The sequence below is a fragment of the Schistocerca piceifrons genome, chromosome 2, assembly GCF_021461385.2.
Source record: "Schistocerca piceifrons isolate TAMUIC-IGC-003096 chromosome 2, iqSchPice1.1, whole genome shotgun sequence".
NCBI classification, from domain to species: Eukaryota; Metazoa; Arthropoda; class Insecta; order Orthoptera; family Acrididae; genus Schistocerca; species Schistocerca piceifrons.
The window spans coordinates 727,950,495-727,975,480 of NC_060139.1; the positions used below are offsets into that span (position 1 = coordinate 727,950,495).

The window sequence follows — 24,986 nt, forward strand, 5'->3', positions numbered from 1 at the left end:
CAGTGACATCAGAATTCGTATATAATGTTCACTGCAAAAATGAATATTAATTTATGGAAATTTTCTTTATTCCCCAATAACTTTTATAAAAAAAAATCCAAGCATGTTTGTAAGTACACTACTGGCCATTAAAATTGCTACACCAAGAAGAAATGAAGATGATAAACGGGTACTCATTGGACAAATATATTAATCTAGAACTGACATGTGATTACATTCTCACGCAATTTGGGTGCATAGATCCAGTGAGATCAGTACCCAGAACAACCAACTCTGGCCGTAATAACGGCCTTCATACGTCTGGGCATACGATGGGGGGTACAGGTACAGCTGCCCATGCAGCTTCAACACGATACCACCGTTCATCAAGAGTAGTGACCGGCGTATTGTGACGAGCCAGTTGCTCGGTTACCATTGACGAGACGTTTCCAATTGGTGAGAGATCTGGAGAATGTGCTGGCCAGGGCAGCAGTCGAACATTTTCTGTATGCAGAAAGACCCGTACAGGATCTCCAACATGCGGTCGTGCATTATCATGCTGAAATGTAGGGTTTCGCAGGGATCGAATGAATGGTAGATCCACGGGTCATAACACATTTGAAATGTAACGTCTCCTGTTCAAAGTGCCGTCAGTGGGAACAAGAGGTGACATAGGCGTGTAACCAATGGCATCCCATACCATCACGCCGGGTGATACGCCAGTATGGCGATGACGAATACACGCTTCCAATGTGCGTTCACCGCGATGTCGCCATACACGGGTGCGACCATCATGATGCTGTAAACAGAGCCTGGATTCATCCGAAAAAATGACGTTTTGCCATTCGAGCACCCAGGTTCGTCGTTGAGTACACCATCGTAGTTGCTCTTGTCTGTGATGCAGCGTCAAGAGTAACCGCAGCCATGGTCGCCGAGCTGATAGCCCGTGCTGCTACAAACGTCGTCGAACTGTTCGTGCACATGGTTGTTATCTTGCAAACGTCCCCATCTGTTGACTCAGGGATCGAGACGTGGCTGCACGATCCGTTTCAGCCATGCAGATAAGATGCCTGTCATCTCGACTGCTTGTGATACGAGGCCGTTGGGGTCCTGCTCGGCGTTCCGTATTGCCCTCCTGAACCCACCGATTCCATATTCTGCTAACCGTCATTGGATCTCGAACAACGCGAGCAGCAATGTCGCGATACGATAAACCGCAATCGCGATAGGCTACAATCCGACCTTTATCAAAGTCGGAAGCGTGATGGTGCGCATTTTTTCTCCTTACACGAGGCATCACAACAACGTATCACCAGGCAACGCTGGTCAACTGCTGTTTGTGTATGAGAAATCGGTTGGAAACTTTCCTCATGTCAGCACGTTGTAGGCGTCGCCACCGGCGCCAACCTTGTGAGAATGCTCTGAAAAGCTAATCATTTGCGTATCACAGCATCTTCTTCCTGTCGGTTAAATTTCGCGTTTGTAGCACGTCATCTTCGTGGTGCAGCAATTTTAATGGCCAGTAGTGTATAAAAGTCACTATTTGCATAATAAAACTTCCTAACAAAGTATGAAAGTAACACCAATCAATCAGATCAGTTTTCCATTGCATGGGTCTGTTTATAAAATCTGCGTTCCAGTTTAGCCACGTTGCAGGATGGTTACTGTTATGGTCAAAAACCGAAAAAATATATTTTTGTTCAAAAAATGGCTCTGAGCACTATGAGACTTAACATCTGAGGTCATGAGTCCTCTAGAACTTAGAACTACTTAAACCTAACTAACCTAAGGGCATCACATAGAGGCTGGATCGAACGCGTGACGGGAGGGGTCCCGCGGTTCCAGACAGAAGCGCCTAGAACCGCTCGGACACACCGGCCGGTATAAATTTTGGCATAATACTTACAATTAAGGAATGTAAATTTTTGTCAGTTTTTTGACTATCTTATATGTGACTAAAAGAGAAACATGCATAATTTTGATCTTGTTGGGAGACAGTGAAGATCAAGAGGTCATGTATTTTCTAGTTTGACTTTTTATAATGCAACCATTTTTCCACTGTGACTTCCACTCGATTCTTGTCAGTGTTCAGACTGTCCCATTTTCTTTTCATGTTTCTCAATGGTTTCCTCTTTTATGCTTGGAATTTTGGAAATTTATGGTAAGTTCCTATGGGACCAAGCTGCTGAGGTCATCGGTCCCTAGGCTCACACACTACTTAAACTAACTTTATGCTATGGACAACACACACACAGATGCCTGAGAAAGGAGTCGATCCTCCGAGGGTGGGAGCCGCCCGAACCGTGGCAAGACGCCCTAGACCACGCAGGGTAGCCGCATGGCCTAAGCCGGCTACCCCGCACGACAGAGAAAGAAGTCTATCCACAGATGGTTACTGACAGACTTACATTTAAAAGCTTATCTTCGAATTAGCAGTGATCACAAAGCGGTACCAGGCTTTGATGTTGCAGTGAAAACCAAAATAAGTAGTATTCATGGACATTCAGTGTTTCTACGTTTAACCAGTGAACAAAATTGTTACCAAACACATGTTAATATCATTTCAAACTTCGCCGAAAGAGACATTCATCACAAAGCTGTATCGGTCGAAACAAACATCAGATTTAGTATTTAGCTGATTGATATTCGTTGCCTCATCAGTTAAAAAATGTAAGTTTCATTTCATTGTTATTTCTCATCAATCCAAAACTTTTAGGAAATAAATTTTCCATGAAAGGCATTAATTAGCCACAGTGAGGCGATCGCTCTAGAGCTGTTAAGGCCGTAGAGAAGACTCGCTGACAACAGTTTCTAGTGCCGAGGTCGTGGTAAGTATGCTATATGTCTGGAAGAACAGACACCTCATATATGTATTTAAGGCATGGAAGACGAGTGACTTGTGCAGATACGCACCAAGCTCGAACTCACGGGAGTCTTCGAAACGCCGTGAGTAATAAGGATTATGGCCAAGGCGGCACACCATCGGTAGTGTGTGGATTAGCTGAGAATTTCCGTCTGTCTGAATGTGTGCTAGGATAATTCGCGCAGTTGTGTTGACCACTGTGCCCAGGTGGCGCAGTAGTCAGTGCATCTGTCTAGTAAGCAGAAGATCCGGGTTAAAATCCCGGTCTGGCACAAATTTTTAACTGTCCGCATTGATATAAATCAATGCCCACTGCTATTCCTTTTTATGCTCTTCACTTACTCAGTCTGGCGAAAAACAAATGAACAGAACAGAAAAATACGTCTGTCATGCTTCTGGTGGATTTAACAGAGCTCTTGTAACGAAGTGCCGAAATCGTGTGAAACGAAAACTTTTTAATCAGGAATTTTCACCTGCCTCGAGATGACTGTGTGTTTGTGTTGTCCTCATCATTTCATCGTCATTCATGCAAGGGGCAAAATTGGACTGAGAAAAGTTGGGAATTTGTATGGGCGCTGATAACCGCGCAGTTGAGCGCCCCACAATCCAAACATCATCATCATCATCATCGTCATTTTTAATCAGTGCGTATTTACAATTCTGGCTTACGGCTTTGATATCTTGACCAATAGTGCGAAAACAGTTCGAAAACAGAGTGGGACAGTCAGCGGGCAGTGCAGAAGTGACTCTAGTTACGTACAAGGACACAAAAGAGAACAAACGAATAAGGTAGTAGGATGAGCTTTCAGAAGTAATTGTACTAGAAAATAAACGTGTAGACTGACGAATGGATGGTATACGGAGCAAATGAGTTCTCTGCTGGATTACAAGAGACAATGAAGGCCCAAGGTTGGGCGTGTGAAATACGGCGGCATGTGCAAATCAATACTTAGGGCGAGCGGCTAGTTCCGAAACTGGCCCGTGCTGGAAGGCATTCGCGTGCCGCCCAGCAATGTGGCGCTGCGATGTGAGTGAGCTATCGAGTTGTGCGGGCAGCGGCAGCGACAGGGGCTGCCACTTTGCGGGCTGCCCGCCCGCCCCTCACCCACAGCTGGGAGGCAGGGCGGCCGCCCCAGATAGCAGGCGCGGCGCAGCCAGCCACGAGTGGCCCTCCGCGTTCCCCGGGGCTAACGCACTGGAACGGCCGCGGTCGCAGCCGCTGTAGGCCAGTCTATCGTGCTAATGCACTTCTCCCTGTCGACAGTCTGTGGAGAACGAGAACATTCACGCTGTACTTCCAGAACAAGGAAGTTTGCTTTTTCCAGCATGTCGTATGGGAGACAGTAGAATTCAAGGCAATCATTCTTTTTTCTCAATTGTTATGCCTTATGCTAAATTTTTATCAGCGGATAGTGAGACTTTCTAGATGCAAAAATCTGTGGTATACTCTTGTCTTGGCAGGATGAACAACGAAACGAAGTTTTACTGTTAATATTAGTGCTGTACGCTGAGGTGATAAAAAGTCATGGAATAGCTTTATGCACATATACAGATGGCGGTAGTACCGCGTTCACAAGGCATAAAAGGTCATGCATTGGCAGATTTGTCATTTTTACTCACGTAATTCATGTGGAAAAGTTTCCGAGGCGATTATGGCTACACGAAGTGAATTAACAGATTAAGCGCGTAGGACATTCCATTTCGGAAATCGTTAGGGAATTACATATTCTGAGATCCATGGTGTAAAGAGTTGTGCCGAGAATACCAAATTTCGGCATTACCTCTTATCACTAACATCGCAGTGGCCGACGCCCTTCAATTAACGACAGAGAACAGCGGCGTTTGCGTAGTCAGTGCTAATAGGCAAGCAACGATGCTTGAAATAACCACAGAAATTGTAAGTAGGCTGTTTAAGTTTTCTCATTGATAACGTCACGTAGCGCTCTGTATGAAAATCACTGGCTGTGCTGTGTGCAGCCTGTGGCTAGTTTGCATTGTTGTCTGCCATTGTAGTGTTGGGCAGCGGCAGCTGGATGTGAACAGCGCGTAGCGTTGGGCAGTTGGAGGTGAGCCACCAGCAGTGGTGGATATGGGGAGAGAGATGGCGGAGTTTTGAAATTTGTCATGAACTGCTATATATATTATGACTATTAAGGTAAATACATTGTTTGTTCTCTATTAAAATCTTTCATTTGCTAACTATGCCTATCAGTAGTTAGTGCCTTCCGTAGTTTGAATCTTTTATTTTGCTGGCAGTAGTGGCGCTCGCTGTATTGCAGTAGTTCCAGTAACGAAAATTTTTGTGAGGTAAGTGATTTGTGAAAGGTATAGGTTAATGTTAGTCAGGGCCATTCTTGCGTAGGGATTTTTTGAAAGTCAGATTGCGTTGCGCTAAAAATATTGTGTGTCAGGTTAAGCACAGTCAGGTATAATTTTTCTAATGGGACGTTTCAAAATAAATGAGGGACGTACGACGAACGGGTCCGTTAGGATACTGCGGCGAAATCTGGTGTTATTGGGCTATGGCAGCAGACCACCGAAGCGAGTGTCTTTGCTAACAACACGACATCGCCTTCACTGCCTCTCCTGGGCTCGTGACCATATAAGCTGCGCTCTAGACGACTGGCAAACCGTAAGCTGGTTAGATAAGTCCCGATTTCAGTTGGCAAGAGCTGATGGTAGGGTTCACTTGTGACGCAGACCCCACGAAGACATGGACCCAAGTTGTCTGCAGCTCCCTGTGCAAACTGGTGCTGCCTTCATAATGGTGTCGGATGTGTTTACATGGAATGTACTGTGTCATCTGATCCAACTGAACAGATCATTGACGGGAAAAACCTATGTTCGGCTACTTCGAGATCATTTGCAGCCAGTCTGGACTTCATGTTCTCAAATAGCGATGCATCTTGTCACTGGGCCACAGCCGTTCGCGATTGGTTTGAAGTACATTCTGGAAAATTCGAGTTAATGATTTGGCCATCCATATCGCCCGACATGAATCCCATCGAACATTCATGAGACATAATCGAAAAGTCAGTTCGTGCACAAAATCCAGAGCTGGAAACTATTTCCCGGTTATGGAACTATTTCCCAGTTATGGACGGCTGTAGAGGTAGTGTGACTCAATATTTCCATGACTTGTTGAGTGCATGTTACGTTGAGTTGCTGCACTACGTCGGGAAAATGGAAGTCCGACAGCATATTAGGAGGTATCCAATGTCAACACTTCTGTGTATTTTATTGCAATTTTGGTGGACTTTTTGAAAAATATATTCTCCCCACATTCCGACTGTCACGACACAATGTGTGTAAATAAGCAGTGAAAGTAAGAATATCTCAATTCAATTATTATCCGATCGTTGTCCCTATGTGTATCACATACGCAAAAAGTATTTGTGAAAACAGTGTCTTCATTGACAGATTTAGCGTGTTGCGCTGTTCCATATGGGGGTCTACGACTGTTGTCCAGAAAGTAAGTTTCGATCGGTTGCGAAATGGACACCACAGTGAAAACCCGATGAAGCTTTGCACAGATGTGTTGGGTAGTGTCTCTAGTATGACCGTCGATCACATCAAGACGCCTTTTTAAGTTGTGAGCGCCCTATGAGCGAGTAAAGGTGCCTAGAACAACGATGTCTCCCGCCAAGTAGGTGTGCCCGCTGAAAAGCTTCTCCTTAATGAATGCAGCCCACCTAACACAACTGCCACACACATCCTTCTTCATAGCAATTCTCAGCCGCACTCTGCAGGGGCAGTAAAGACGCTCCTGGAGCCTTTTCGATGGAAGGTGTTGTACCACCCACAACACAGCCCTAATTGGCTCGTCCTGAGTATCATCTGTTTTCACATGAAACACTGGATACGAAGATAACATTAGGGCGCAGGCTACGCGCTATAGACCAGCGTTGAGAATTATCGGAAAGCACAGGCGGCCTTGTATAACGATGGTGTGGGAAATTCGGTATAACGCTCCCACAAATGTCTAAGACCATGAAGAGAAGTATCTGGAGAGTGTAGTTAACGCTTGCAAATAAAATGTTTCTGATTTTCACTGTAGTTTCCATTTAGCAACCGATCGGAACTTAGTTTCTGGACAAACCTCGTATTTCACAAACTGTGTGCGAATTCATCTTCAAAATGTTTTTGTTTTTTTGTTTAGGTTTGTAGCTTCAGCTGGATACAGGTGATGCCCAGTTCATCAATTACTCTGTTTCAGATTTACTAATGCTTGAATTATTTCTCATGTCTTTTCTGGTGTTCATACTTTCACGAGCCTAACCCACTCAAGACATAGTAGCCAACATGTTCCAGTAGAAAAATGAACACTGAACCAAATAGTGTTTTCCTAGGAAAAATTGATTTGAAATACGCTCTAGAGATTAAATAACTAGTTGTACACAATTTTTTTAAGTTTTCAGTACTGAAAATTATACCACAACTGAACTAAGTTACGGATTACAACCATAATCCTTATTTTAACCTTCCTACGAAAGGCGGTGCCGGATGCGACACGTCCTTTGCATGGGAAACGGCGCCATAGTACAGTAGTGTGTGCTACGTACGTAAACCAAATGAATCTGATTATAACAGTCTTTTAGGTAAGTGATGTATACGACACGACCTTATCACATAGCGGTTTCCCAATTCACATACTACAAAGTTCTTGTTTTGCTGTACTCTTTATCAAAAACTTTTAAGAGAAATTTCATCTTCCTCTTAGATGTTTCGAGTTGTGATGTTTCTGTGTCATCTTCAAAAACGGTTCAAATGGCTCTGAGCACTATGGGACTTAACATCTGTGGTCATCAGTCCCCTAGAACTTAGAACTACTTAAACCTAACTAACCTAAGGACATCACACACATCCATGCCCGAGGCAGGATTCGAACCTGCGACCGTTGCAGTCGCGCGGTTCCGGACTGAGCTCCTTAACCGCGAGACCACCGCGGCCGGCTGTGTCATCTTCAATCTACATCACGAGTTAAATCTTTATAGGCATCTGAGAAATTGGTATAACAATATCAAGCGAACAGATACACCAGAATAAACTGAAACATGGTGATTAATGAAACATTAACACGCTTTTATGTGCTATGGGAAAAGCTAAGAAGCTGAATTATCATGGAAAAATCGATAACTGCCGACTGTAACTCTGCAAAAACCACAGCTCGAAACACTAACTCTTTCTGGGTATATTTTGGGTCTCCTGTCTTGGCTTTCTTGCCCTGTATATCCATGGTTTCTAATAAACCCTATGATCTATTTCAGTACAAGCGACAGGCATGATCACTTGCACCAGTAGGCAACGAATTACACGTTAGTGAGGCGATGTGGCTTGAAATAAAATGTGTGTATGAAACGTAATAAATTGAAAATTTAAACAATATTATGGTTGTTAACGTAAATTTTTAGGTCCAAATATGTTTGTCAGATTATTAAGTATCTCTACAATAATTGTATTTGTGTTATGATGTGCATTACTGGGGTTAATTTATTACTGCCGAAACTCTTTTCCAGACAAATTTCCTGGGGTATGGGGAAAAGCGGCTGTGACGTGAAATTACCGACCAAAAATTGTGAATTAATGTCATGTGCTAAAAATGAAACCTCTTCGCTGTAACTCAGGAGCGACATCATATTCAACTGCTGATGTTATCCCGTCCATGCGATGCCATGTCCGTTTGACCACTAGTCGATCTTTGATACAGGTCATCGTGACGCTTTAAAAAATCAACGAAACTACCTATGTTTAACTTCTGAAGTGGAAAGACTCTAGAAACGCCACCTCCACCACTTCTGCTGGAATGCCAACACCGTCATATTCTTTTGCAGCCTCTTAGCCTCAAGTGCCCGCTTTCAGGCACATTTTGATTCTAGAAGATCACGGAACTGATTACTATGTATTCCAGCGAAGTCTCAGTGTTAAATGTGATTTTGATGTTCTGAAAAATGTTCAGAAACATTTAGGGTAATATCAAACGTACATTCGCCGCATGCACGAGGAACGTAATAATTTTATCGGTGTCTACACGATCTTTTGCCCAACAGTAACACCTCCTTAGCCATTTCGGACTGTACAGAAAGAGTTTTAACGTTTCCTTTGGTCAGGATACTCCGAATTTCACGATGTGTAACTCAGCTAAAAAGAATATTGCCGTACGCTGACTGTTTGGCAATAACTCAACGCCTCCGCAGTTCTTACAATCTCCCTCTCAAATACTACCCGTATGTTCGATGCGTTGCTGTTTAGGCAGATCATAAACTTGATGTCAGGATAAGGAAACATGAGCAACGATGAACTAAATTTTAGACACGAAAGTCCCATAAAATATATACACTACTGGCCATTAAAATTGCTACACCAAGAAGAAATGCAGATGATAAACGGGTATTCATTGGACAAATATGTTATACTAGAACTGACATGTGATTACATTTCCACGCAATTTGGGTGGATAGATCCTGAGAAATCAACACCTAGAACAACCACCTCTGGCCGTAATAACCGCCTCGATACGCCTGGGCATTGAGTCAAACAGCTTCGATGACATGTACAGGTACAACTGCCCATGCAGCTTCAACACGAGACCACAGTTCATCAAGTGTAGTGACTGGCGTATTGTGACGAGCCAGTTGCTCGGCCACCATTGACCACACATTTTCAGTTGGTGAGAGATCTAAAGAATGTGCTGGCCAGGGCAGCAGTCGAACATTTTCTGTATCTAGAAAGGCCTGTACAGGACCTGCAACATGCGGTCGTGCATTATCATGCTGAAATGTAGGGTTTCGCAGGGATCGAATGAAGGGTAGAGCCATGGGTCGTAACACATCTGAAACGTAACTTCCACTGTTCAAAGTGCGGTCAGTGCAAACAAGAGGTGACCGAGTGGTGTAACCAATGGCACCCCATACCATCACGCCGGGTGATACGCCAGTATGGCGATGACGAATACACGCTTCCAATGTGCGTTCATCGCGATGTCACCAAACACGAATGTGACCATAATTATGCTGTAAACAGAACCTGGATTCATCCGAAAAAAATGACGTTTTGCCATTCGTGCACCGAGGTTCGTCGTTGAGTACACCATCGCAGGCGCCCCTGTCTGTGATGCAGCGTCAAGAGTAACCGCAGCCATAGTCTCCGAGCTGATAGTCCATGCTCTTGCGAACGTTGTCGAACTGTTCGTGCACATGGTTGTTGTCTCGCAAACGTCCCCATCTGTTGACTCAGGGATGGAGACGTGGCGGATAAGATGCCTGTCATCTCGACTGCTAGTGATACGAGGCCTTTGGGATCCACCAAGGCGTTCCGTATTACCCTCCTGAAACCACCGATTCCATATTCTGCTAACAGTCATTGGGTCTCGACCAACGCGAGCAGCAATGTCGCGATACGATAAACCGCAAATGCGATAGGCTACAATCCGACCTTTATCAAAGTCGGAAACGTGATGGTGCGCATTTCTTCTCCTTGCACGAGGCATCACAACAACGTATCAGCAGGCAACGCTGGTCAACTGCTGTTTGTGCATAAGAAATCGGTTGGAAACTCTCCTCATGTCAGCACGTTGTAGGTGTCGCCACCGGCGCTAACCTTGTGAGAATGCTCTGAAAAGCTAATCATTTGCATACCACAGCATCTTCTTCCTGTCGGTTAAATTTCGCGTCTGTAGCACGTCTTCGTGGTGTAGCAATTTTAATGGCCAGTAGTGTATGTTTACCATCGCTGAACAGAAAGAAGGACATATAGCCGATCCATTTATGCCTCACAAAATTTACCTCAAGACAGAAAGCAGGTAGTCGGCATAGATGCCCGAGCCATTGAGTAATCCTTGTACGACTTTGATATTTCTTCCCAGGCATTATTCCATCACACATACACCAGGTACACTGGAGTTACAGTGTTTGCGTGTGTTGGCAGGTACGTGCAGCAGACGACCAACTCGCCGGTGGACATGCGCGTCGGCATCCACACGGGTGCGGTACTGGCCGGCGTGCTGGGGCAACGCCAGTGGCAGTTCGACGTCTACTCCAAGGACGTGGAGCTGGCCAACAAGATGGAGAGCAGCGGCCTGCCCGGGTACGAACTCACACCCTGCATCTTCACATCGTGCTCGCAGCAGGCCTGTTTTGTGTTTACGTACACCTATCTTTGTATTTGTGTCGTACTAGTATAACGCATGCTCTACGAAGTTGACATGTGAAACAGTCACAACTTCAATAAACTGTTCCGTGATACCAGACGTCGAGCCTGATGGTGTTGAATTTCTGATACACAGTATTGAATAGGGCAGCTAGCGACGCCAGAAGCAATGGTGAGGAGAGATACAGCACTCGTTAGCTTCTAAGAGACACTACCAGCACTTCAGCGGAATCCTAATACGAGCTGTAAACAATGATGCACAATGGTTTATGCTGAAATGTACTGTGTGCATCAGAAACTATCCATTAAGTATAGGATGTAGAACCAAAAGAGGAATTGAGTCTTCATTAATTTGGGGAAGAACTTCCGCATCATCGTTCAGATTTAATAATTTCTTCATGAGGAGAATGTTCAGATCCAAACTGTTTACATGTTGCAAAAATATCAGCTCAAGCTGTACTAAACTTGTCTTCGGTCTCAAATGAATTTTTATCATTTGACATGAGATGAGCGCCGTTGATATTTCGCACTTTGTTCATTTGACCGTTTACTTGCTTGGTGTCGTTTGGTATACAAGTCCGGTTGTCGTTTCAGAGTAAAAATAGTCTTGCCTGCGAAATTATTTAATATCAATGACGCGCTTCGCCCTTTGGAGCAACATCAGAGCGTGTAAAAGTAGCTGGATGTGTAACCCATCCGTCGTAATCCAGATTGTGCTGTGTGCGGCTCACATCGCGTTTATTTTGAAAGCGTGCCCCTATTTTGTACTGTTATGGCGTAGTCAGATAGTGTATTAAAAGTCCACTTTGCAACTTACATGTTTTACCGAGTTACTGCTGTGTCCATTTCCATTTTATATGGCTTTATGACGAATGTGTTACATATCCAGCTACTTTTATTCATTCTGATGATGCCCCAAAAGGGCTCAATGCGCCACCGATATTAAATAATTTTGCTACCAAGACTTTTATTCCGAAATAATTCGAAACTGGTTGCTTTAGTACTCTGCCACAACGTAACGGAATACTTTTTTGTGGTTTTCAATTTAAAAAAAAACTGTTACAACTGGAGCTGCCATTTTTAATATCCCTGTGGTGTGTTATTGACACTTACTTCATTCATAACACTAAATGTGCAGCAGCGGAAATATCTAGAAGAAATAACACAGTGGGATGCGCAGAGCACTTTATTTAGTTTGTTAGATTAATAACGGTTTCAAATTGCCGGTGTCTCGATCGACATGTCGTTGATCGTGCTGCCTGACCAACAATTATGTGCATTTGTTTTAAGCAAAGATCAAACGTTAAACGTAATCGCATGTGAATGAGATGAACAAGACTGAATATTTTTTACTCAGTATATAAGGTAATAAAGACACACGTTTATTGTAATGTGAGCTACACGAGAATCACTCATCATAAGTTCCCATTACGTAAGAATAATCAAATTGTACGCTACGATACAAAAAATAAGACATTAGGCATCTAAGCAAGAAAATTTTATGTCATAAGTCATAAATTAAATGTTAATCAGAGGAAACACAAAATATACTCAGACTACATACGCAACCGTGTTCGTTACTAAATCCCAAACGATTGTAACAAACGACTACTAGCATAGACATAACTCAAGACTGCCACCTCACAACCCACTGTATGCGAGTAAAATGGTTGTTGCAATTCCAGCCGCTGCATTACCAAAATGAGATAATAACTAAATAATAACTACCAGATTTCATCCCAAGCATGACGTGTGAGGATAATATATACGAGGGTAGATGAAAAGTAATGCTTCCGAACTTTTTGTGTGAAAACTCTTCAAGCTTTTTAAATAAAACAAACGTTATTAACTTTCTACATCTTAATTCTTTATGTTTACACATTTACTTCTCAACTTAGTCGCCCTGGCGACGAACACTGTTTGACATTATTAACGGAGCCACAACCTCACCTCTGCTTCCACCGCTTCATCACTATCAAAGTGAAGCAATGGATGGTATTCTTTAAGTTTTGGAAACAGATGAATATTGTATGGTGCCAAGTAGGGAAAGTATCGAGGATGATCGATGTCAGTGTCTCCAAGGCGTTCGATTGCTGCCGACGTTGCAGCGTTTGTGTGTGTGGAAAGGGAAAAATGTGTGTGAAATCTTATGGAACTTAACTGCTAAGGTCATCAATCCCTAAGCTTACACGCTACTTAAACTAAATTATCCTAAGGACAAACACATTCCCGAGGGAGGACGCGAACCTCCGCCATGACCAGCCGCACAGTCTATGACTGCAACACCCCAGACCGCTCGGCTGATCCCGCGTGGCGCAGTATCTTGGTAAAATTTTGTCAAGGGGTGATTTCTAAGATTACTTGTGGACAATATACCGTATATCGACCGCATGGCACCTGGTATTGATTTTGATTACAGCGTTGACGACAAAAGATGATCTTCAGTGTAAGAATAGAGCAACTGGCTCCTTTCCGGACACGGATCACCCGTAGCTCGTTGATGATATACAACTGGAGAGGTAACAAATAAAGTACATATCGTAAAAATTTATGTCTCGAAATTCAATAATTTAACTTACGTTACACGTCATCCAGATCTTTATCATCGACAGTTTGGCCTTTTGTGTAGGGAGCAATCCTATTTTGCTGCGGCTGGGATACACTCTTGCTGTATCTCTAAAGAAAACTGCGAGAGTTTCGCAAGGAAGCTCTTTGCCTCCCAACCGGAGACCGTGGAAATACAGGTACTGAAATGTTTCCCGGCCGATCTTGTCTCTTAATAGAGGCTTGAAGAGATTTTCACAAGACCTCGAAATTCTGCGTATGAGCCGAGCGATCTTTCGAAAACACAAATTCGATTGAATGGTTGACAGATTCGTGTTCGAATCCATCTTCTTTCAAACTATTGTAGAACTTTCAAACATCGGTAATTTATTTGGTTCCTGGCTAGATAACGCGCTTAATAAGAGACACTAAAGCCCTTCCGAGACAGCCTTTCAACGTCTCCAAACACCCTTACTTGTTCAGTTTCGTTTTTCAGAAGTCGTCCTGTCCTGTACTTGCGAGCTGTGATGTGCGATTCATTTACTGAAACGACCTTCTTTTTATCGCCTATAGCAAGCCTGTCATTCGTCACAATTGCATAACACACTTCACGACAATAACCATAGTAATAGCAAATAATCCACTTTCCGAAGCAGCGGTTTCTAACGTATATAAAGTATATTCTTTGACTTAACAAGAGACTAAAATAATGCTCAACTGTATCATCATTTATATCTATCGAACCACGCATTTCTCCTGATCGTAGCCTTTTACTGACAATTCGTACAACATTATTGTAAAGGGAAGTCAACATGAGTCGTTCTTTTTTAACCAGTTTCAGACACTTCTCCCAATGACAGTCCTCGCAGTTCCTAAAATCGTGATTCAACAATGCATGTTATTCCGAGCAGAGCTATAAACCGCATTCCGGAGCACGCGGTCTCGGAATTAACTACCGCCAGCGCAAGTACGCACTGCACTGGCATCGCTGCCTTCATCTCTAGAACACTGCTAACAAGCTTCACCGTTAGAAGACGTCCCACTGTCAACGCTGTAAACAAAATATATTCCTGGCACTATGACAGTCGCGCGTTCGATTTATATCTCTCGCGATTGATCTTCTACACTCAGCCTATTAACGAAATACAACACACCTCAGACAATAAACAAAAATTCCATGTATGGAAATGACTCCAGCTACCCTTGCACAACGTGAGAGGAGAGATATCTATGGAGGAGAAGAAGATGCTACTTTCAGTAGGTGCCATTGTGTGAGTAACGGCATCTGTCATGAGGTCGTTTCATCGCTTGTGTCCCATTTACTGCCACAGGCATCCTCAATTATTGTGTCTGATGAGTACACAGGAAAAAAAAATCCACTGCAGTACAACTACGCAATTGATGACAAATTCCTAGAGACAGTAACTACCGTAAAATATCTAGCAGTATCTATCCGGAGCGACCGTAAGTGGTATGGCCACTTAAAACAGATGCATATGCCAGACTGAGATTCACAAGATGAATCTTTAGGAAATGTAATTCATCCACGAAAGAAGTAGCTTACAAGGCGCTTGTTCAGCAGTTTCTTGAGTACTGTTCATCAATGTGGGATCGTTACCAGACAGGACTGATTGAAGAGATAGTGATGTTCCAATGAAGAGCGCAAATTTCAGTCACTGGATCGTTTGGTCCTTCCGTGAGTGTTATCGAGATGATCAACAAATCCCAATGGCAGACACTACAAAACGGAGAGGTCTAATATTGAAATTTCGAGAGAGTACTTTTCGGGAATCGTAGGACAACATATTATTTCACTGCTTCCTTCCACATATGTATCGCGAAATGATCACACCGAGAAAATTCGAAAAATTATTCTTATCAGGCGCCACTCGCGAAAGCAAGAAGGAAGGGGGGGGGGGGGGGATCAGATAGTGGTATCAGGAGTGCGCTTACGAGACTCCATCAGGTGGCTTGCAGAGTCTTTGTGTGGAAATATCTCTGCTACATAGTACACCTGCCAGCAGACGGTTTCAATGGTCACTGGTGACACAGCTGTTGAAGCACGTGGTCGGATTTCGTCGACCACCGCTGCTAACACAATCCGTTGACCCTCGTGACGTGCGCGAAAGTCCAGACTCTCGTCAACGGATGTGCGAATATTTAACAGATTGCTGCTGCAAGCAGCGAAACACCACCGACACACTGTGCACAACAAGTGCAGCAATGTACGTCCATCCAGCTTCCCTGCCGGCCCACAGTGCGGGCCGGTGCAAATAGCTGAAGTTGTTCAGCAGGATTATGTAATCGCCAATGGGGCATGATTGTATCCTAGAATGAATGCTGCAAACACTTTTCACCTCTAAACGAAGTACAGTTACTGCCTGTAGCGTCAAAACGTAGGGTGCACAGACAAGCCTCCTGAGCGCCGTCTATCGACGATCTCCGGTCGATGTGGCCGAGCGGTTCTAGGCGCTTCAGTCCGGCACCGCACTGCTACTACGGTCGCAGGTTCGAATCCTGCCTCGGGTATGGATGTGTGTGATGTCCTCAGGTTAGCTATGTTTATGAAGTTCTAAGTCTAGGGGACTGATGACCTCCGATATTAAGTCCCATAGTGCTAAGAGCCATTTGAACCATTTTTGTGATCTAAGACGACATCCCCTTAGTATGCACATATTATTCCAAGGTGACACTGGACACAATTCTTGTGCGTGTGGCAATTTCTTCCGAATGTGTATTCATATTCCGAGCTATATGTGAGTGCACGAATTTTTTTTTTTTTTTTTTTTTTTTTTTTTTTTTTTTTTTTTTTAACGCAGTATAAGGATATTAGTAGTCACAGAGAGACGCTCGCGCCTGTTGTTGCAGGCGGGTGCACATCTCGGAGAAGACGCTGGGCTTCCTGAACGGCGAGTTCGAGGTGGAGCCGGCGCTGGGCGAGAAGCGCGAGGAGATGCTGCGCATGGCGGGCATCCGCACCTTCTTCATCGTCCGCACGCTGAAGCCGGTGGGTGGCCGCGCGCGCACACTGCCCCGCTGCAGCGATCTGTGTAGGAGATCAAGTACAGTGTGTGTGTGTGTATGTCTGTATGTGTGAAAGAGAAGAGCCATCGGGAGGGATAAAGACAACAGTGTGACATTCAGACCCAAAAGAATTACACACACTAACTTCGATCGGGCATTGATTTCAATCAATGAGGGATTGTTTGTGCCGGACCAGGATACGAACCCACGTCTCCTGCTTACTAGGCAGATGTGCTGACCACTGCGCCATCCAGGCACATTGCCCATCGTAACTGCATGAACTGCCCTAGCACGCATCCCGTCAGATCCAAATTCTGAACTTATCCGCACACCACTGAAATGTGGTAATGGTAGTGACACATCAAAATCACAATAGTAATCCGTTGTAGTTGCTACATATTTTATTACAGTGAAAAGCATTATACAGTCACAATAATACAGGAAACTGCCTTACAAGGCCAGATCACTTGCACAAATAGCAAATTACTTTAACCGGAACAAGACCCATAATTGAAATTTGAATATGACTAGGTAAATATACTCGGGTAAACCTTTACTTAAATAATACAAATGTCCATACAATTCCCATCAAAACTCTCATTACTTCCAATCAGCTGAGGAACAGATTAAGGGTAAGAACACAGAACTTTTAAGGTTTGGCTGGCCAACTTTCCTAAACAAAACTATATACAAATGACTAAAACAATTAAGGAGGTGGATCACGTTTTCTTACTCAGTTGATTAATCAACAATATTCTTAGAATATGACAATATCCCTAAAATGAGGTCGCTTCAGTATTACATGTGAATTAACGATAGACGCGAGCAGACCAAGGATTCAAATCAATACGAGAGATCCACGAGACAGGAAATTACATAGAAAGATACTCAACTTTGCACTGCAATTGAACTTCAGATAATTCTCCACCGGAAAGATGGAATCACGCAATAGTGACAACATAACCCATAACCTTAAATATCTCTCTGCCCCTGTGATGCTCTGCTCCCAGTAAGCTCGCGTCGACCGCTTCCAATTATCTGTAACACAACACACATCAACGGCAGACAATATTCTGAGACATAAACTACACAATATTATCTAAAGAACGGTTGATCAATACAACTGAATAGAAACAAATTAGCATCCGTGAGTTACTTGGCCGGTGCCAGCCCTTAAACTTTGATTAAGAACTTCCCTAAAAATCATGCCCTAAAGTTCACATGACCAGAATTATCTCGGCGCACATTTACACGCCAAACTAACGAATGAACTACAAGATAGAATAGAGGACGTATCTCGGCGTGTCTTAAAACGCCAGAGCCGGGCTTACTTATTACTCGTTGAACTTCTAGCTAGGCCTTTAACCACGCTTCACGTCGGTTGGTTGGGTTTAGCTACAGTTCCTCAACTGCCGTCAAGATAGTTAGTCACGACACCGAGGTAAGTGATCAACAAATGAAACAATTCCAAAGGATTTTTAGTACACTGGCATATCCAATTAAGCCGCACGCAACCCACCGAAGCAACTCTGCGACTCCAGTTCAATCGGCCGGCGTAGCTTATAACGAACTCGAAGGAGCTTGTCCTTCGGACCTCTAGGACAACTAAATCACCATGGGCGGTGTATTTGCCCTCACGACTCAACACGCCGTAGCCGCTGGCCCCGCTCCTTCGTTGTCCGACTCGTCCTCTTGGCGTCCTGCCTACGTACACAGTCCCACGTGACTCGCTTACCGCCGATGTCGACACACCTCCCCAGCAGAGCGCACGCGCTGCCGTTAAATCTGCGCCGCCAAAGATCAGCAGAAGACAAGTAAGCATCGAAGTCGACTCAAAGATCAAAATGACGATCGATGGATACTGGCGCCAGAAACGCACCAGCTCAACCACTAATGTAGTGCCCGTTCCCCATTATTCTCATTACTTGCGGTTTTTCACCAATTCCCGTAAGGCTTTGAGCCTGTTATCCATTTGCACTGAAGAGACCATTGGCCGTCTTCGCGTTGTATATAATGTTAGTGTGTGTTTGTTTTTTCGGACTCCTAGGCACTTCAGTAGGGATGTCTTTCATTTTTTAACAACATACACGTTCTCAGTCTCATTTCTTATGTGTTAGCATCCAGATCGCTCTTTCCTTGAGGTATTTGGGCCTTGTACGTGCATAGCTGCTGCCGTGACGCTGTTTGTATTCAAAGGCTGCTTATGGCAATCCACTTTACTTTGTTTCACTGACTGGACAAGAGGAAATCGATGGTGTTATTTCCTTTTAACCACTGCGTCACCTCGCTTGGTCGTTTAAATCTAATCCGGATCCTTCCGTTTAGCAATCTGTCTAGCTGACTGGGCAGCTACCGAGGTGGATATAAAGGATTTTACTGTTCCGATTAAAGCTGTAATAAATTTGACACACGGTGAACATACTTTTGATGGTTAATTTTGAAACGGCGTGGAACAAGAATTTCACTGTGCGGTGTTCCTATAAAGCAAGTATTCAATAGAATAAAAATGCAGAAAGTCTGTGACGCTTCTAAAACAAATTATCTTCTCATACCCCTAACCTAGATAAATTAAGAGGATTATTTGCGGAACGGAATGAAAGCTTTGCTTCGTTTAAACAATGAAAATTTCTCTAGAAGTAAGACGTATCGTTTTCCTGGTCTGCTTCAGCACGAAACACTTCGCATATCGGTAATGTTACGACAGTTCCAGGACCCCTTGTTTCTCTCCTCTACTTTACGCCTTTAAGGAAATCGTTCAACGACACATTTATATCTATAGCGCGAAAGAACTTCGATTTCACATAGAGACCGGGCATTCACAGAGGAGGTCTCGAACTGTATCTCGGTTACAGTTCCGCAGATAATTCGCTAAATGTACAACGTATACGGTAATGTCTTCGGTTTGTTGATTGCACGTCGTATTCCAGAGGAGCTGTATCCGGATATGGTAGCTCTGTCTGCCGAACACGGGGTGAGTATACATTCAGCATAGACAACCAGATACTGCCGTAAACAGTAACATTTCTCAGTTGTGATGCAAACAGGAGTGCAAAGTGACAGTGAGCTCGTTCTGTTACAACGCACAACGGATTGTCAGTAAAGGCTTCCAATGGATTTATAAGAATAGTGTAATCATTTAAAACTGCTACTAACCTTTTTTCTAATTCCATACTTAGTACGTCGAAGCAGTTTCGTGTTTCATGCCATCAGAGCGCTTGGTGTAGCGGGAGATTTCTCGTCAGATTACTACGCATTCCAGAACAGAATTGTTATTTAGAGAGATGTCATAAAAAATACGAGATGAGACTATCAGTATAGAAGGATGCTAAATGACAGAATTCAACAATAGTTGACAATTTGGGTGCAACAGGGTCCGCATTCAAGTTCAACGTAACGGGGATTGCAATTATGAACATGTCATCGTACGTCGATCGTTTCAGTGTCCATCTGCATACCGTAATTGGTCCTATTAGTTTACAGTGACACACTCCTGATTCAGTGAAAACTGATGGTGTCAACCAGTAAACCCTTGATTCGTTAAGGAATCGAACTCCTTTCTATAAAAGACCTTCAAATGTCTGATTACTTTACAAATGAGTTAATTTGTTAAATATTTGACGTCAAGCATGAAAGCGAGAAAAGTTCTAAAAAGGTCTGAAATTATGGTCAAAGTTTGTTGGAAGTCACCAGGTGTTTTCATTATGAGACACTAGATGAATACCGAGCGAGGTGCTGCAGTGGTTAGCGCACTGGACTCGCATTCTGAAGGTCGACGGTTCAAACCCGCATCCTGCCAACCTTAGGTTCTCCGTGATTTCCCTAAATCGCTTCACGCAAATGCCGGGATAATTCCTGCCGAAGGGCAAAGCCGATATCCTTCCCCATCTTTCCCTAATCCGAACCTGTGCTCCGTTTCTAATGACCTTGTTGTCGACGGGACGTTAAACACTGATCTCCTCGTCCTCCACAGAATAATTATAGTCCAGGTAATTTGCGCTCCATTTTAAGAAAAAAGCTAGTTTTTCACACATATCTGTGTTTATAACGCCATATCTCCAAAAACATGTTTTCTACAATTATATAACTTTGCCGGTGCTTTCAGTGATATACGTAGATACTGCCTACAAAGATTGTTGCGAATAAAGTCGGTAGTAAAGAAGTAATAAATTTAAACGTCTTGCCTTATACTGAAGTTTTAATGGATGAATAACAAAACTGTAGCAGGCGATAAACTTTCCATTTCATCATTTTGTGGGGGTTTCGTCAGCGAAAAATTGTTTCACATAGGTTGACATTATATGTAAGGTTTGTTGGAATTCACTAAGTGTTCTCCTTCTCAAATAGTGGATGAATAAAGTCCGGATATTTGCACGCCGTCAGTTACGATGTCTCAAGACAAACGCACAGTTTGTAACTGTAAAACTTGTATTACTGTGTTAAAAAGGATGTACCTATTAATGGGTATGTCGTAAGAAAATTTTAGATTTTTCAATTCGGTCAATAATCACGTGAAATATTGAAAATCCAGTTTTTATTGACCCTAGAAGGTGTTAGGTATACAACCTACATCTGGTATCGCGTTCCGCGCTAGTCGCTTATGTAGAGTGTATGATAATTATGTATAATGTTTATATGTTATTTATGGTTCTTCAAAGCAGTGTTGTCCCTTGAACGGTTAGGAAAATGAAAATTGATATTTCATTTGTATACAGGGCGAGTCACTAATTATTCCCGCCAAGAAGAACTCCGAAACTATAATAGGAGCTCAAAAGTTTGTGCGACAAAAGATGCATGGGACAACGGGGGCCATAATATGACGTTGGTTTTTTGTTGCTAGGTGGGGTCGCGTCAGAGATATGAAGGTCAACTTTGTTTTCTTAAATGGGATGCTATAGTTTGGTACCTATTTTCTGATAGCGTCTATCGAGATGAATCCAATGATGTGTAGCAGTAAGGTCTTTGAAGGTCAACGAGGGTCAAAAAGGTGGCATGAATGTCGATTCACAGAAGGTGTTCGAAGTGATGACCATTGGGTAACAATGCAATGCTGCAATCTTCTTGTCATGGTTTGAGTGGTATTCCTGATCACTTCGGCACTTATCGAAGCACATGCTCTGACAACTCTCTTTCGTAAAACGTGCAAATAGTAAATATTCGCCGAATACGGCGTATCCGCCTAACGTGCCATTGACATGTAAACCATTCGACGGTTTCGAAATACAACGAAGATTAGTATCTTCGAATCAAGTGAACGTGAATGATGTACTCCTTCGAAGAAAAAGTCGATATCCTTCTCATTTACGGAGAATGCCAACGAAATGCAGTGAGAGCTAGAGACGTATACGCTGAAAGATATGCTCAACATACTCACCCTACACGTTATACATTTAAATATGTGTGTGATAAACTGAGAACAACTGGGTCTTTAACGCATCGGAAGAATATCTGGCAAAGGAAAATTACTAACGAGGAAACTGAAATCACTCTTTCCGTTGTGGTTCGAGATCCTTGTGTTATTCGCGTCAAATCGCAAGGGAATCTAGCATGATTCAGAGTAGTGTTGTTCGTGTTCTGCATCGCCATAAATATCATCCTTACCATACAGTCTCCACCAAGAATTAACTGGTACGGATTGTATGCATCGCATTGAATTCTGCCGATGGTTCAACTTCAGATTCAGAGGGATGACACATCACATTTATTAATTTGATTTTATTTACTGACGACGCGACATCACGAACCATGGTAATGTTAATTTGCATAACATTCATTACTGGGCAACAGAAAATCCATGTTAGCTGCAGCAAGTTGCACACCAGAAACCGTGGTCGGTGCGGAATTCTGGGGGACAGATTTATAGGCCGCAGTGGATACAGCGGTTCCCGTCAGATCACTGAAGTTAAGCGCTGTCGGGCATGGCCGGCACTTGGATGGATGACTATCCGGTTCGACATGCGCTATTGCCATTTTTCGGGATGCACTCAGCTTCGTGATGCCACTTGAGGAGATACTCGACCGAATAGTAGCGGCTCCGGTCAATCATAATAATGACCGGAAGAGCGTGTGCTGACCACACGCCCCTCCTACCTGCATCCTCAGCTGAGGTTGAGACCGGTCAGATCGTCCCAATGGGCCACTTGTGGCCTGAAGATGGAGTCCTTTTTTTTTTAATTTCATCGCAAGAAATCTTAATGTTAGGATGCACACCACATTACTGCAAGAAACACTAGGTCTGATATTGGAAGAAATAGCTTTAGGAACAAGGAACAGAATATGGTATCAACACTATGGGTGTCCGGCACATTTTTCACAGATGGCTAGAAATGAGTTGCAGAGACAATTCCCAAATCGTCGGACTGGGCGCATAGGATATGTATCGTGGCCGGCTCGTTCGCCATACTTGAGGCGTCTGGATTTTTTCTTGTGGAGATTCGTAAAAGACATTGTTTATAAAGGCGTTCCAAATACACCTGAAAATACGCGAGAGAAGTGCCGATGTGATAAGGAATACCACTCAATCCAAGATAGGAAGATTGCAGCACTGCATTGATAGCAGTGATCATCACTTCGAACACCTTGTGTAAATGGACATTGATGCCGCCTTTTTGACCTTCGATGACCTTCAAAGACCTTACTGTTGCACATCATTGGATTTGTCTCGATAGCCGCTATCAGAAAATAATTATAAAAACAAAGTTGACCTTCACATCTCTGACGCGACCCCACCTAACAACAAAAAACGTCATATTATGGCCCACGTTGTCCCATGCAACTTTAGTTCCACAAACATTTCAGCACCTATCACACTTTCGGTGTTATTCTTGGTGGCAGTAGTTAGTGACTCATGGTGTATAAAGACAAATTGTCCTTTAAAGTTGTTACTAAAAATATCTAATTTTTATACGATACTCTAATAAACATCGAGATGGACATAGGCCACACATTTATAACATAAGTTGATGCTGCATATCTTAGTATATATGGTATATAAATATATGGAAAACTTATAGGGGAAATGGTGTTAGCAAAAATCTTTAAACTTCTTCACCAGTTCACTTCATATTGTTGTTATATATTACTCTAATATTGTATTTATTTTAAATATAAATAGTTTGCAAATATGTATATAATACATAAAGAGGATATAACAGGCAACGTTGTTAGCAAAAATCACGAAAAGTTTTAATCGATGTTATTCAAATTTATGCACAATCCATACATGTTATAAAAATGTAGGTATGTATGTATTTATGTATCTTCCGCATCTGCTGCTAAAGCTCTGGACCAATTTCAGATAAAAGTGGCACACATTTCACTGTCTGGTAAGAATCGCTTTAGGGGTAAGAAAGGGCGACGGTGGGGGTGAATAAGTAGTGGAGCTCATAACGCGCGAATTTCTAGACTTTATTCATTCAGTATTTGAGAGAGAGAGAAAGCACTTAGTGAGCTACAACGAACTTTACGCATAATGTCAAACCTTTACAAAAAAAACTTCTCGCTGGAAATCCCCAAAATAAAAAAAACTTTATCGCTTACAACACTTTCGCTGTTCTTGCCGTATCATGTTTAAGTTTATTACTTCTGACTACTAAATCTATTCGCAACAACCTTCGCAGAGAGTAAACGCAGATATCGCCGAATGCACTCACAAAAACATATCATTGTACGATAAGTGACTTAAAAAACACTGAGATGCTTCAAAAACTACAGCATCACTCGTGAAGTTTAAATTTATTACTTCTCTGACAACTATATTAGCAACAAATTTCGCAGACAGTACCCATATATGCAGCTAAACGTACCTACAAGATTATGTCATTGTATGACACATCGTTCGGGATATATGACGTCATAGAGACTGTGCTGCGTGAAAACGAAACTTCAGGAGGAATCAGCAACAGATACGTGTAGAAATATCTGTGGAACATGTTGAATATATATGAAATGTGTGTGTACACTGGCAGAGCCGCAGATTAAAAGCTCATCCTAAACCCCCGGATCGACTGCAACCAAACTTGCTATCTGCAAAGAAATACTCTGGTGGTAATAGCCACCAACCTCCTATTGGGATACTGATGCAGTGTGAGAAAGGGGGGGGGTGAAGGGAAGGAAGAGATAGACAGACATAGAAGAGGAGGGTAGACATGGACACAGGTAGGAAGGAGGAGAAGCTGGACAGAGTGAGGAGGAGGTAGAAATGGACAGAGAAATGGAAGAATAGGCGATCAGCAGGGGGAGGAGGAGATGGGAAGAAAAGAAGAGGAGAGGGACAGGGACATGGAGGAGAAAATAAACAGAGAAAAGGAAGAGAGATGGATGGAGAGAGAGGGACAGGGAGAGGGGGAGGAGGAGATTAACAGAGAGAGGGGAGGGAGGGGATAAAGGAGGTGAGGAGGCGGTAGCGGTGCAGGAGGGGTGGACTCAGATGTGT

At 43.2% G+C, this 24,986-nt stretch overlaps 1 protein-coding gene across 1 annotated transcript in view; it reads left to right on the plus strand.

Moving 5' to 3' along the window:
- LOC124775800 (adenylate cyclase type 3) overlaps positions 1–24,986 on the plus strand; it is a 458,110-nt gene that overhangs the window by 218,766 nt on the left and 214,358 nt on the right. The window contains exons 5-6 of the mRNA XM_047250630.1: positions 10,766–10,924; positions 16,400–16,538. Of these exons, the coding sequence (XP_047106586.1) occupies positions 10,766–10,924; positions 16,400–16,538 (298 nt within the window). The remainder of the gene's footprint in view (positions 1–10,765; positions 10,925–16,399; positions 16,539–24,986) is intronic.